The sequence below is a fragment of the Gavia stellata genome, chromosome 11, assembly GCF_030936135.1.
Source record: "Gavia stellata isolate bGavSte3 chromosome 11, bGavSte3.hap2, whole genome shotgun sequence".
Classification (NCBI taxonomy): Eukaryota; Metazoa; Chordata; class Aves; order Gaviiformes; family Gaviidae; genus Gavia; species Gavia stellata.
The window spans coordinates 13,319,492-13,333,550 of NC_082604.1; the positions used below are offsets into that span (position 1 = coordinate 13,319,492).

Genomic DNA, 14,059 nt, shown 5'->3' on the forward strand with positions numbered 1-14,059 from the left:
CATCCCGCTCACTTCCGCTCTGGTCACGTACTCCTGTCGCTTTCCCACCACCAGCTCTAGCACTTGTTTAACCACTTTCCTTGTGGAAAGGTAGGACGACCACAGGGTAGGCAGGTTTATGTGGTGAGGTGTATGGGAGGAAGGAAATGCAGAACTGGGGCCACCTCTTTTAGCAGCAGTGAGCTGTTAAACTGGCTGTGCCTCTCTCTGCCTCCCCTTTTCTCCAATGACGCTTGAACCCATCAGTCAAATCTGAGAGGAGCAAATGCCTCCAAGATAATTAAGGTTCTGCAAGATCTGTGAAAGACCAAAAAGAGGAAAGAGACCTCAGATGCCCCCACAAGATGGTGAAGGCTGGAATATGAACTCGATGTTCTCAGAGCCCAGAGCATTCATTTGGGAGAGATTACAAGTCCCCATTACTAACAATCTTCACTTAGAGCTCACAGTCAAGAAACACGGTATGTTGTGACATCCCTGGACCCGCTTGCTCTGTTTTTATTTTTACTCTTGTGTGGACTGAAAAAACTCCTGTAGCTGCTTGCCTTAAATGCAGACCATCAGATTTACTCTTCAAGACCTTGTTAAGAGGTTGCCTGCAAGCAAGTGTGGAATCTGTTTCCTGATTCTAGTTCTTGCGCTTCTGAGGGTAGTCCTAGGTCTGAGACGTTGGTCATTAGAACTTGTGTATGGTAAGTGGGCCTGTAGAACGGTGAGCATGGAGAACAGGTAAGCAGAAGGTCTATGTAATAGGTTTCAGAAATCTTTCATGAAAAGATTTAACCTAGCAGAATAGGTTAATTCTGTATGACAGAGTGTTCTGGGTATAAAATTTAGCTGGCGTGGGAAGAGGAGGGTGGAATTCATGCATGCAATTTGGATTCGTGGAAGATGGATCAGGGAATTAGCCTGTGCTCAGGTTTCAAGTTCCAAGATCATTACCAGCAATCAAGAGCATCACCAAAGTCATAACTGGAGGTGGAACCCAGTTTTCATCTTCTTAGCCATGCTAAAAAGGTACACCTTTGATGTTTCAGGAATGATTAGTCAGATGTTTTCACCTGCTAGATACTGTGAGAGCTAACACCACACTGTTGCAAATAGAGACGCTCAGAGAATGGAGATGAACCTTCTGAACTTACTATGGTATAGAGGTTTTTATTACAGCTGATACTGGTCATTTTCATCATAAAATCTGCATCTCTTGGGTTGCTGGTGACTTTTTTTTTCCCCCCGGTGTTTTATTTTATCTTCCCTGCACTATGCGAAAAGAACTGTCTGCTGAATAACTGAATGAAGAATATTGCCTTGGGCAAACTCTGGAAAAGAATGGGCTATAAAATTTAAGACATGAGACTGGGACTGAATTCTGGCCATTGTGTGAATTGAGAGGCTGTGGATTCTCATCCTCTGTTTTTACAGCGGGTAACTATACTAGATAATTAAAAAAAAGAAAAGTTTACAATGAAGACCAGTTATTTTGCTCCATCATCTGAACGCTTAGATCCAAGGGAACGTTATTGCGTGGCTGCTTCTGCCTGTTGTTCCAGGGAGGCAAGAGGCAAGTGAGGTCCCCAGCATCCTGCAGTGCAGCAGGAGGTGGGGGGTGATGCCCTGCGTGGCACTGGTGCCAGGGCAGAGCCCCCCGGTACGGGGACGCTAATGAGGGGGAGGGGTGCACTGACCAACTGAAGAGATTTAGGGGTTCCTGGGTGCTGCAAATCATGGGAGTGGAGGATTTAAGACATTAATTAACCCAGGTTCATGGTTTTGGTTGTAAAGAGTTTGGAGATACTCTAATGTGTGTGGCTGAGGTAGCTCTTATGTGTGACCTGCCAAAGGTTTTGGAAGTTCTTGATGTGAAACAGTACGTTGCCTGTTGTTTTAAGGTACGCAGTTATAAAAGTAGAATCTCTTCATTTCCTTTAGAACATAAAACAGTTACACAACAGCTGAGAAAAGTCAAATAAAAATTTAACTCCATCACAGTGTCCTCAGGACATTCATAAAGTTCTGGAATTCCTTCAACTGCACAAACAGGAATTTATAAATATTTATTGAAATTAACTTTATTGAAAATGTCACCTATGCAACTGGAGGTGAATATAAAGGAGAAACGGGAGGGTGGAGGAATGGCTTGCTACAGATTGGTGGTCCACTTTGCTATGTGTTTCTGGTTTATGACTAGCAGTTTAATTTTGGCCTGTGCCAGCTGCTTCTGCAGCACAGCTTCTGCACGCATGATTCAGAAGGAACATCCAAGAGAAAATGAGTACTTTAGAAGGCAGATTGCCGCACCCATCACTTACTTGAATGTCTGCTGAAGACTTCAGCATTATTGGAAATAAGTGTGTTTTGAGGGAAATCAGCTGCTACTACTGCATGAGACTTTGAATAAGCTGTTAGAAGTTATGCACAGTACTACATGCAAGGGTGCAAAATACAAACATCTCTAATTTTACAGGCTATCGTGCCTTTTTTTTTCTCCCCCGTTTCTCGTGGTGATGCCAAAATATAGTCTTAAACAAATTCATAGATCTCCAAGTTTGGGCAGCCACTCAATTTTATATAAATCTTGTTCACATTGCGCAATCTGTAACTTGCCCTTTAGTTTTAAGAATCTCACTTTTGAGCACTTTTTGAGGAATTTGGCATCTATATTTATCCTCAATAGATTAGGCTAGATACGGGAGTTTTTAATCAACACCCAGAACTTACCACGCGCTGGGTGTGTAACAGCATAAACCTCCGTCTTTCATCCAAAAATAGTTTTAAAAGATAAAGTCTCGCTGAAGCTTGACTTTGTCAAAAACTTCATCACCTTGTGCCCACTCCATCCTTGTGAACATGAGAAAGGCAAGTCTTAAAGCAAAAAAAATCAAGTCAGGAAGCATTCCATTAAGGATCAAACCTTTCACAGCCCCATCACTTAAACGAAGGGATGTTAGCAGGAGAGTCTCGGAGAATTCTGGCTGGGGTGGTATCACTTTGGGGGGAGGAGAAATCATTCTGCTAATCTGGATTTGGGTCGTCTAAATATTACATGTAAAAATAATAAATGTAATTACTAAACACAAAATATTACACTGTAACAAAATATTTAAGCATTAAATGCAAAAAATTAAGTGTTGTTTTTCTCATAGTTTAAATTGGGGAGTTTTGTCCACAGTTACTTACCCTCACTTTATACATTGCTCACTGCAGACTTTGAGATAAATACAGCCACCTTATTTATATCTGAGGGATAACTGGGATGTAGTCTGTAACTACTTGCACAGGAAAAGATGCATTTTTTTCCGCTCCATCAAAGCAAACAAGATGTAATGTTTAAAAAGTGAAGCTGGCCTAGAAATAAGTATTGGGTTTTTAAAATTTTTTTTTGGGGGGGTTTTAAAATTTTATTTTTTTTAATGGTGAATTTTCCTTACTGAGGAAAGGAAAGTTTTATTATTTGACATGAGTGATCTAGTATACTGAAACTAATGAGCCTAAATTAGACTGGCATGAAGTAATATAGAGGGTGGAAAATGTACTCTGAAGTATCTGAACAAATTTGTGAAAGGCTGTATCTGTTCAGCTGCAGAATGTTCCTCTTTCACACACTTACTATGGCTCTTATAATTTAAGTTTTTATTCTATTGGTTTTGCACACAGGCAAGACCGTAAGACCGTGCAGAGCCAAATTGCCTGCTGAGATACCCTCTACCCACGCTCCGAACTACGTTCAAGAGACTAAGCAAAACACTACCCTAGAAATTATTTGAAAAGACATAAACTAACTCCATTCACTACAGTGCTGGTTTTAATTCAGTTTTCAATTGGCTACAGTAGTGTTTAAGCCCATGATTAATGGGCTTAAAGCAAATACTGAAGTATTTCACTGACTTGGGGGTCTATTTCATGGTGGTTTCTTTTATGTCTTGGGGCAGCTGTAAGAATCGAGGAGGTAGCTCTGCAAGTGGGATAATTTATCAGGGACTTCTTTGAGGATCTTGTCCCTGGGCTTGTTGTTACAAAACCCTTCCCCATCACTTCCTTTTCGATTTTTTTTTATCTATGATAGTCTACATATCTTTTCTTTACTTCAGTGAAAAAAACAACAGAAGTCCTTAACTGCCAGCTACCTGGCGATGATTTTTGTTAGCACTTGGAAATAGACGATTGGTTCATTGGTACAATCTCCGTACGCTTTTACAAATATGTCTTTTAAACTTGTGTGTGTGAACTTTTCAGCTACTTGCAGGAATTAGAATTACTGTTACAGTCCATTGCTCTGCTTGCACACGCCGACGTGCCTTACCAAATAGCTGATACCTGCCAGCCTGCAGCACAGCCAAGAACTCACCGTTACAGCTCTTGATGACTGCTGCCCGCCTGCCTGCCTGCGCTCTTAAGCTCGAAGACCATCAAATACTATAAATCCCAGACTGCAGAAGAAAAAGAAACATACAGAATCCCTTTAAGGAGAGTTCTTTGTATACAATGACCATGGCCTGAAACAGTGTGCCTCAGCTTCATCAACAGATCTGCGGAATGAGTGATTTGGGTTTTTGCCATCTATGTTTTTAATACTTTGCATCAGATGTGTAGATAATTTAAAACCAAAAACCAATAAACTTGGTGTGAATTGAAAGTTGGCTGCATAAATCTTTTCCATATAAACTTATTAAATATTCATTGATATTGAGTTGCTTAAAGTGATAACTTGACTACCAGGTCTGAAACTTGTACTGGGAGGATTTTTTCGAATATTGCAGCTGTGCTGAACCTGATTGATCTCAGCTGGGTTCTGCATGGGTGCTTGAGTCCACCTGCACAGAATAAATATATACATGTAACTCCAGTTTTGAAAAATAAGATTCCATTTTGCAGTGCGTAGGTGGAATTCAAGAGCTGCACGGACCCATGTTTTCCTAGGTAGAGGTGGAGTAGTATAATGAAGGCAGTGTTACTGTCAGTACTTGTACCCTCACTGATTCAGAGAGACGTAGCTGCTGTTTAACAGCAGGGAAGGTGCAGGATCCAATTACAGCTTTTAATGTTTGGGTTTACTGATTAGTTTTGCCACTTCAAATGTTATACTTGCAGTTCATGTTTGCTTGTCTTTATTTGTTACTTGCTAAATTTTAAATTGTGTAAGAACTGGACATGGCTTTGTAGTTTTTTTTTTCCCTACAAAATTTCATACCTGTCTTCAACCAAGTGAAATGGAAAGAAGGAATTAATTTTAACTTCATGGTATTTTAATGATTTTTCACTGCTATGAATTGTTTTTGCTCCCTGTAGTCTCTGTCCTTTATTGCATTAGTGCTGCAGTACAATATTGGCAGGGGATACTCTTTCATGAACTATGGTGTCTCAGTACTGCTGTTATTCATCATTTAATACAGCCAAATTGATGCTATTACAGACCATTCCAAAATTAAAAATAAACATTTCTGCTTTAGCTGGGGGAAGGTCACCTCATCTTTAGCGAGCATGGAAACTCAAATAAATATTTGATCCGTACCTTTATAAAAGGGATATAAGCAAAAGTCCTTTTGTATGTGAAGAACTCAAGGATCAGGACTAAAGAATAAAGTAACTGCAAGAGTTTTATGCTGCAAGGTGCTTCAGAGGTATATCCTTTTTCATTATATACTATGTTTCAAAAGTTACAAGTCAATCGTTTTAAGCTCATCGGGTTTAAACTTTGTATTTATTTTGGCAACTAGATACAAATTATTTTTGCAGAATGTGGCTTTAAATGCTTCTTCTGCAGCACTGTAGGTAAAAAGTGGCTTCCCCTTTCTACTCACTGTTTAATGAAATACAGACTTTTCTCAGATATTTAGTGGTGGTTTTAATTCTGCTATTAACAAGTTACTTCTACATGAAGTGTCACGGTAACGTTTCAATACTGCTACGAGAGTGACTGGCAGCTTGTGAAATGATTCCCCTGACTTGTCCCGTGTGGTTTGATCGCTGCATCTCACGCAGGACAGTGGGGTGTGGGTGGCAGTAGTGTCTCGGACCCAGTGTTCGCTTCCCGCTCCCCTCGCGCTGTCACCCAGCCCTGTGAAGCTTTGTGGCTCCGAGGCGTGAGCAGGGAAGAGTGGAGCCCTCCTGCTATGGTTGTTACCCTTTACTTCAGGGCTGGGAGGGGTTTATAAACTTTTCTGTAGAGGCAGCTTGGCTGTTAATATCCCTGTAGAAAATCTGGGAGGAGTATAGAGATCATTTTGATAAGGGATATAAAGGTTTCTTATACGTTTAGCTCCTTCACTTTACTGTTTTGTTCACTTTTTTAAGTAGAGTGCTACCAGACAAGACACACATTGGATGAATTTGTGTTTTATCCACTCTGTGAGTGTAAAAACATGTGCTGTAGTGTCGGATCCATGCCATTCAGAAAATAAATGTTCCAGCAGAAATTTTGGTCAGTGTCATCCATCGTGGAGGGATTGGTCTGTGTCTGAGCCAGGTGCAGCCCTCCAAGCAGCTCAAACCTTCCACCTGCCCTATAGAGGTGGATGGGAAAGGCTATGAGGTTGTGAGAACTGCTGGGTAAAGAAAGCAATGGAAAGAAGAGGGCCACCACATGCTTCTGTAACTCATAGTTGCCCCTCTGACCACTCCGATCTCCCTTGGGGGAAGGAGGGAACCTCTGACTCTGTCATGTTGAGGCATTTTCTCACTGGGCATTGCCCAAAGCCCAGTGGCATTGGGAAGTCTGTGGTCCCACAAGCGTGCCACCCACTCTGGACTCACTCAGTGGTGGTCTCGAGTGCCTTCAGGGCATGTGTGTTGTCTTCAAAGCACCTGTACTTCCTGGAGCTGCACCACTGCTTACATTACCCTTCATACAGCGCTGTGGCTATAAAGCACAGAAGTTACACAAACATCCTTCTAGTATGAGGTAGCCGCTCTGGGGCGGTGAGTTTCTGGGTGCGTGGCTGGCCGGCTGCCGAGTCGGGTGTCTGGCGTGGGAGCGTGGCTGCAGCTGGGGCCGGGGCAGCCTCTGGGTTCTCACCGAGCCAAAGCAGGGCTGGGACCATGCGCCGTGGCCATGGGGCTGGGGTCGACCCTCTCCTCGCTTCTCCCCAGCAGAAAACTCGCCTTCGCGCCGCGTTCACCGCAGCAGCGGCGCTGGGGCAGCTCTACCGGCGGCGGCACCACGCGCTTCGCCAGCCGTGTCACCAGCTCGGGGGCCTGAGGCCGGCGAAGACGCTGGGCAGCTGTAGTGGTTGTAAAAATATTTTCAAGAACTGAAGGAAGATGCGTTTCTGTCTGAGCTGTATCGGGAAGATCCGGTTTGGGGTTTTTTTGATCTTTTTGGAGAAGTTATCAGAGGAGCTTAGGGAAGTCTGAGTTTCTGCAAGTAGCAAGTTAACAAGGCCGGGGGCTGGCGCTGGGACCTTACCCCCTTCACGCCTTTCATGGGGTTTTTCCCCCGCCGTCCCGTTTTTCCCGTTTCCTGTTACCGGCGCAGCTTCGCTCTCTGAGGCCTAACTGCTGATGGAACGGGCGTCCCCGGGGCGGGGCTGAGGGAAACCCACCACAAGGGAACAACTTTTGGCCGCGTCCACCGCCCACCGGCGTTTCAGAGCCGGGCGGGCCGGGGCCGGGTGCCGTAACCGCCTGGCCGTTACCGAGCGGGCCGAGCTCTCCCGAGGCGGGAGGGTCGGGGCCGGGGGAAGCGCTGCAGACTGATGCCGGGCGGCGGGGCTGCGCCCGGCTGAGGGACGGCACCTCCGCCGCCACGGGGCGCACCGGGCCCGGCGGGGCACTGCGGCGGGCGCGGGACGGCGGCGAGAGTGACGGCGGCGGCCGCCAATGGGAGGCGCGGGGCGGGGCGCCGCCATTTCGGGCCGCACCTCCGCGGCCGCCCGGCGGTGGCTCCGTGCGCGGCGACGGCGGCGGCGGCGGCGGCGGCGGCCGGGGCTCTCCCCCGCTGCGGCGCGGGGCGGGGACGCCATGTGCGCCGGCAGCGCAGCGCAGGGCCCTGCCCGCCCTTTCCGCCCGCCGCCCCTTGCTCCCGCCCCCGCGGCCGCGCTGTGGGGCGGAGCGGAGCGCGGCGCCGCCTCGCCCCGGCGGCCGCCGTGAGCTGGGCAGCGGCGGCGCCCGCGGCCGCTCGGCGATGGCGGCGCGGAAGAAGCGCGGGTGGCCGCGCGGCTGCTAAGTAGGGCAGCGGCGGGGTGGGGGTGGCGGCGGCGGGGCCGTCGCGGCGGCTGCGCCATGGGGGCCGGGCGCGGGGGGCCGGCCGGGAGACGGCGCCGGGGGCGGCGCGCCCTGCTGCCCGCCGCGGGCCCCGGGGCGCCGGGGCGCTGAGCAACAGTTGGCCCCGCCGCCGCCCAGCATGAAAGTGTGCCGGCGGAAGGCGCTGGCGCTGTGCCTGGGCTACGCGCTCCTGCTGCTCCTCGCTGCCCTCAACCTGCTGGAGTACAAGTGGCGGCGGGAGCCGCGGCGCTGCGGGGAGACCCCGGCCGCCCCCCGCCACCAGCCCCCGCCGCCGCCCCCGCCGCCGCCGGCCGGCAGCCGCGGTCCGGCGGGCGCCCGGCGGCAGCTGGTCTATGTCTTCACCACCTGGCGCTCGGGGTCGTCCTTCTTCGGGGAGCTCTTCAACCAGAACCCCGAGGTCTTCTTCCTCTACGAGCCGGTGTGGCACGTCTGGCAGAAGCTGTACCCCGGGGATGCCGTCTCACTGCAAGGGGCGGCCCGCGACATGCTGAGCTCCCTGTACCGCTGCGACCTCTCCGTCTTCCAGCTCTACAGCACGGCGGGCGCCGGCAAGAACCTCACCACGCTGGGCATCTTTGGGGCGGCCACCAACAAGGTCATCTGCTCCTCACCCCTCTGCCCGGCCTACCGCAAGGAGGTGGTGGGCATGGTGGACGACCGGGTGTGCAAGAAGTGTCCCCCGCAGCGCCTCAGCCGCTTCCAGGAGGAATGCCACAAGTACCGCACGCTGGTCATCAAGGGCGTCCGTGTCTTCGACCTGGCCGTCCTCGCCCCGCTCATGCGGGACCCGACCCTGGACCTCAAAGTCATCCACCTGGTGCGGGACCCCCGGGCCGTTGCCAGCTCCCGCATCAAGTCCCGGCACGGCCTCATCCGGGAGAGCCTGCAGGTGGTGAGGAGCAGGGACCCCCGCATCCACCGCATGCCCTTCCTTGATGCCAGCCACAAGCTGGGCGGGAAGAAGGACGCAGGGGGTGGCTCGGACTACCATGCCCTGGGTGCCATGGAGGTCATCTGCAGCAGCATGGCTAAGACCCTGCAGACTGCTTTGCACCCCCCTGACTGGCTCCAGGGCAACTACATGGCTGTGCGCTACGAGGACCTGGTGGTCGAGCCCATCAAGACCCTGCGGCAGGTGTATGGCTTTGTCAACCTGGTGGTCAGCCCAGAGATGGAGAAGTTTGCCCTCAACATGACCAGTGGTCCCGGCTACTCCTCCAAGCCCTTCGTGGTGTCAGCCAGGAACGCCACCCAGGCGCTGAGCGCCTGGAGGACTGCGCTCAGCTACCAGCAGATCAAGCAGGTCGAGGAGTACTGCCACCAGCCCATGGCCCTGCTGGGCTACGAGAGGGTCGGCAGCCCTGAAGAGGTGAAGGACCTCAGCAGAACGTTGCTCAGGAAGCCGCGGCTGTGACCGGGCAGCGGGTGCCCACCGACCGCCCTCGGGGGCACCTGAGCCCCGCCGCCGGGGAGAGGAGGCACTCCGGCTGGCTTGAGTGAGGGAGGGAGCCGGGAAAAGCAGCCTGGTTTCCAATTTCCTCCAAAGACTTCTGAAGGGTAACATACAGTAATGTGATGATTTCTTTCTTGCCTGTTTTGTTTGGGGTTTTTTTTTTTTTTAATCCCCCCTCCCCCCCCCCTTGGGTTAGATGCGATTTAAAAAAAAAAATAAAGTGGAACTGAAAATACGTGTAAAGCCCCTTTCCCCTTTCTCTAAAATGCCAGGCAGTGGTTCCGTACCAAAATCTTCTTTATGGAGTTCTTGTGGGTTTGAAGCTGGTAACAAAAACTCTTGCATTGGTGCGGAGGGGATGCCCTTGGAAAGTATAATGCTGAAAATCAGACTTTTGTATGAAAGCAAATGTTCAGACATGATAGTAATAAAAAAAACAATAAATGATATTCATTTTTATAATTACCTCAATTGTTTGGGAATTACAGTGTTGCTTATGTACAGCTGGAGGGGATGCTTGCTTAAAATAGCAACGTGGACTTGCATATGGGTGGAGGGCTGGAGTGCAACATTTGACATGTTCAAAGATTAGGAGCTGCTCTCGCAGAAACAAGTATGGATCTCACAAATGGAGTGCAGGTTTTATGGCTATGTCAAAGCAGGTTTCTATTTAACTATTGTCTTTTTGTTGTATTTAAAAAGTCTTTTCAAGTGCCACTGTATTAGTGTCTGAAGAGTTTTAAAATGTTTGCCATTACAGCAGTATTTATTTTTGTGTTGACATGTATGTCCATAAGTCACTGTCAAATAGAAGTGGATCTACAGCGTGACAAGAAGTGCAGGATTTAAAAAGACATTTGTCATACTGGAAGAATTAGCATGTGTGAAAACAAAAATAAAATTATACATATTATATATATTCTATAGTGCTAACAATACTATTTAAGATATTTCTTGATGTTGATTGGTAACAGGCATAACAGGGAAGCATAGAAAAATGCATAAAATGATTTATTTTTCCCCTTTGTCTAAGTGTCCGAAGGTATATTTATGTATGAGGAGGAAGGAAGCGTACAGCTGTGTGTTCATAGCTATAATGGAGCTTTTACTGAGTCAACCTAGCGTTTGATTTCAGAGTGCTGGTTAGATATGCGCTTGTTGTGAATTGTCATTGCTCTATGATGGAGCCAGATGGTGGTCTGGTTCCTTCTGGGAGCTTTGCCTAGAGACTCTGTCCCATCGTTAAAACTTGATTAAAAAAATATGAGATTTTCCTACTTTTGCTTTTATAATTTCCTGAAAAAGTCACGGTTTATTAAAGGTTAAGTGGTGTGTTGCATATGAGAAGTGCAGACACCTTCAGTATCTTTTAATCTTGGCGGTGTTCTCTGATGCTCTTTGAAGGTTCATTTTGGAACTTGAGTTTTTAAACAAAAGTGGTTTTGTCAAACTGTTCTCTTAGGAGACTATAGACTTTTCTACAGGAAGTACATTTTACATTGACTATCTGGGTGTTGTGCCTTCAGCAAATGTGAAGAGTATGAGTAGGAAAAAGGAAATTGATTTGTGAAAATAAATTGATATAAACAGGATGCTGGTAAGTGTCTGTGTGTATGTGTGAAAATTTTAGTGGTGTACTATGTCTATTTCTTGTATTAGTGCTTTTAAGTTAAACTGGCCACTAAGCTATTTGAGTTCTTGATGAAATTTTGGCATTAAATGTTGAACTTACTCTGAAAAGGAAACACATTTAATAAACTAGTTAAAAGATTTTTGCATAAGGTTTAATAAACTAGTTAAAAGATTTTTGCATAAGGTTGCCTATACACTTGCTGAATGCCTCCATTACACACGTCCGTTCCCTCAGTTCATCATCCCTATCAGCACAAACAACATTAATAATATTTATCACTAGGAGATCTTACAATTGGCCTGTTAGGATGTATTCCCAAATTCCAGATAGCAGTGCTAAAAATGGGAGGGATAGTTAATCTGATATTTAAAATACATATTAAGGTACTTGTGTTTTTGTGAAATTAGGTGTTTTGTGTTATCACTGTATGTATTCTGAGTGGATTTGGACGTCTGGGTTTGGGCTGTACCCCATGGTTTTTTTCTTTTTTTTTCGGTCGGTGTGTCCTGGGGCAGTGCTTGAAAATCTGATCTGCTTATAGAGCATGTCGCTTGCTTTTTATCTGTCCGCTGCTTTATGAAGCACCGCTGCTACCCACGGCACAGTCCTGTCTGTCTGCCTCGAACAGCCGCGCGTGTGCTTGCCAGCGCTGCTATGGGCAGGGCGAGGGGCCCGGGCAGCTGCAGAGCCCCTCTGCAGAGCGGTGAGCTCCCCATGGGGAAGCCAGCCCAGCTTCCCCTCCGGGCTGGGACACTGCGCCACGATTTCAGATCCTGCTGTCTTAAGTATGAAACTTTGCTGTGGTTTCTAAATGGGGCTTTCTCATGACAGTGTGTTACAGCATAAGCTCTTCTGATTTTGGGGGCTGAAGCACAGTTATTTATGTGTGCAGAATTCCTTAGTCTCTTCTGGGAAAGTTTTCTGGGTGAGTAAAGTGAACAGGAATTGATTGTCTCTGGGTGTGTGAAATAAATGAGCCCGATTGACTTAGCTTCCAAAAATCTCCTTTGGATTCTAATTATATTAAAATGCTCATCCTGTCATTCTGAGAGAGCACTCGCTGCTGTCCTAATAATGGTTCATTGCAAGCATCTGCTTCGCTTTACTGATCTGAACGGTGTGCCAGTAGAGTTACAGCGTCTGAATCTGGTCCATAATTTGAGCTCCACCTACTACAATGCAGCAAGGAATTACCCAACATACTGTACAGTTGTACCTGGGCATGTTTTGGTGAACAGAAGAAGTAATGCAAAGCTCATTTTGTGAAGGACTGCAATTTTGTTTGGGTAAAGCTTCAGGAGAAGTGAATGGGACTCTGCTTGTGTAAAATGGTGGTGGGCTGAGCCCTACGTTTAATGCTGCTCCATTAAAAAAATAAGTATGTGAACAACTGGCAGTTAAGAGGGGCCATTTTTAGTCCTTTTTTATATTCAGAAAAGAGGATTAGAGGAATTAAAGCCAAACATGGTTAAAAAAAAAGAAAAAGTTTTAAATGTGGAAAGTTATAGAGAAAAATAGGGTATCAGAAAGATGATGAACATGTTTGCAAAAGACCCCTGCCTGTTGTGAGGAGGGACATCTAGCTGAGGTTAGAATACTTAAATAATACTTGACTCTTATGCTTAAAAATAGTGCCTGGGTTTGCTTTCTGTCTGATTTGATAATTGCATCATGCTTCAACTGAAGCTAATGCTCATATTAGTGAAGAATCAATAGCATATACAAGATACAGGGTGCACTAAGTTGCGCTGAACTGGGAGGGAGACTTCTGAAGACTTGGCACGTCATTTTGATGGAACAGAAAGGCCAGTGCGCAACTACGTGGTGTTTTCTGCTGTGAACAAAACCAGAAAATTGTACAAGTATTGTAAATGCTAATGATGGCTCCGTGCATGAAAACACAGGAAAACCCTCTGTCCTGCACTGAATCAACTTAAGACATGTAAAAGTGTGCAAGTTGCTGCAGCTGACCTAAATGCTGCTGATGAAAAAATGGTTAGATAAAGTATCTTTTGGCCTTTCTAACAAAAGGAGGAAGTTCATTTTTCCGATCACTTCATAATTTGTCAGGTGTTAAGCTTCGTGCCCTGACTGGGAAGAGGAACATAACTGACTTAATTTAGAACCACAAACCTTGTTTTTCAGTTACGATTTGAACTCAGGTCTCTAGAGATGAAATACTGGTGGTTATCATCAATTCTGAAACAAGTGTTTTTCATCCTGTAGGCCATGAGAAGAAGAGTGGGATTATTCTTTCTTTCCCCCTTCATTTCTAATTGCTGTGGTGTGTTTTAAGTGTCCTTGAAAGTGAAGGGTGTTTAACATGAGCTTTTGCACACCACAAGGGGTGGTCTTAGAGTCTGTGTTTCGGTTTTGCTCCAGTGCATCCCTTTAAGTGCAGGCATGGGTCTCTATGGAGCGGTGAATGCCAGTTGTGCCAAATTGTGTGAGGCTGCTTCACGTGAACAGGCTGAACGTCGGGCAAATGCTGCTTGTGTTACTTAATCAAATGGATCAGAAATGTTCTTATTCTAGTGCCATTTCAATTAAGGGTGTTATACCAGGAATTAGGCGTATGAATGGCAAGCAGGTTTAATCTGGAGGCTTTGAGTGTGAGACTGCTTGCTGTTGATGTATCCAACTTTGATGGTCAGTGCTTTCTGCTAGTTATCCTGGCAGTTTTTGGATGCGGTTTACATTTTGTATCAGAGCTCCTGAGCAAGATCTTATGAAAATGTGCGCATGTTCTAAAA

At 46.8% G+C, this 14,059-nt stretch overlaps 1 protein-coding gene across 1 annotated transcript; it reads left to right on the top strand.

Moving 5' to 3' along the window:
- The first annotated feature begins 8,338 nt into the window (after positions 1–8,338).
- Positions 8,339–11,395, top strand: CHST2 (carbohydrate sulfotransferase 2). Its single transcript, XM_059822693.1, has one exon. It carries the CDS (start codon positions 8,339–8,341, stop codon positions 9,632–9,634), a length of 1,296 nt encoding a protein of 431 aa, XP_059678676.1. The 3' UTR covers positions 9,635–11,395.
- Positions 11,396–14,059: the final 2,664 nt, after the last annotated feature.

Bases quoted from the DNA above. Each gene is read 5' to 3' on its own strand.
- CHST2 (XM_059822693.1), top strand. From the start codon at position 8,339: ATGAAAGTGTGCCGGCGGAAGGCGCTGGCGCTGTGCCTGGGCTACGCG.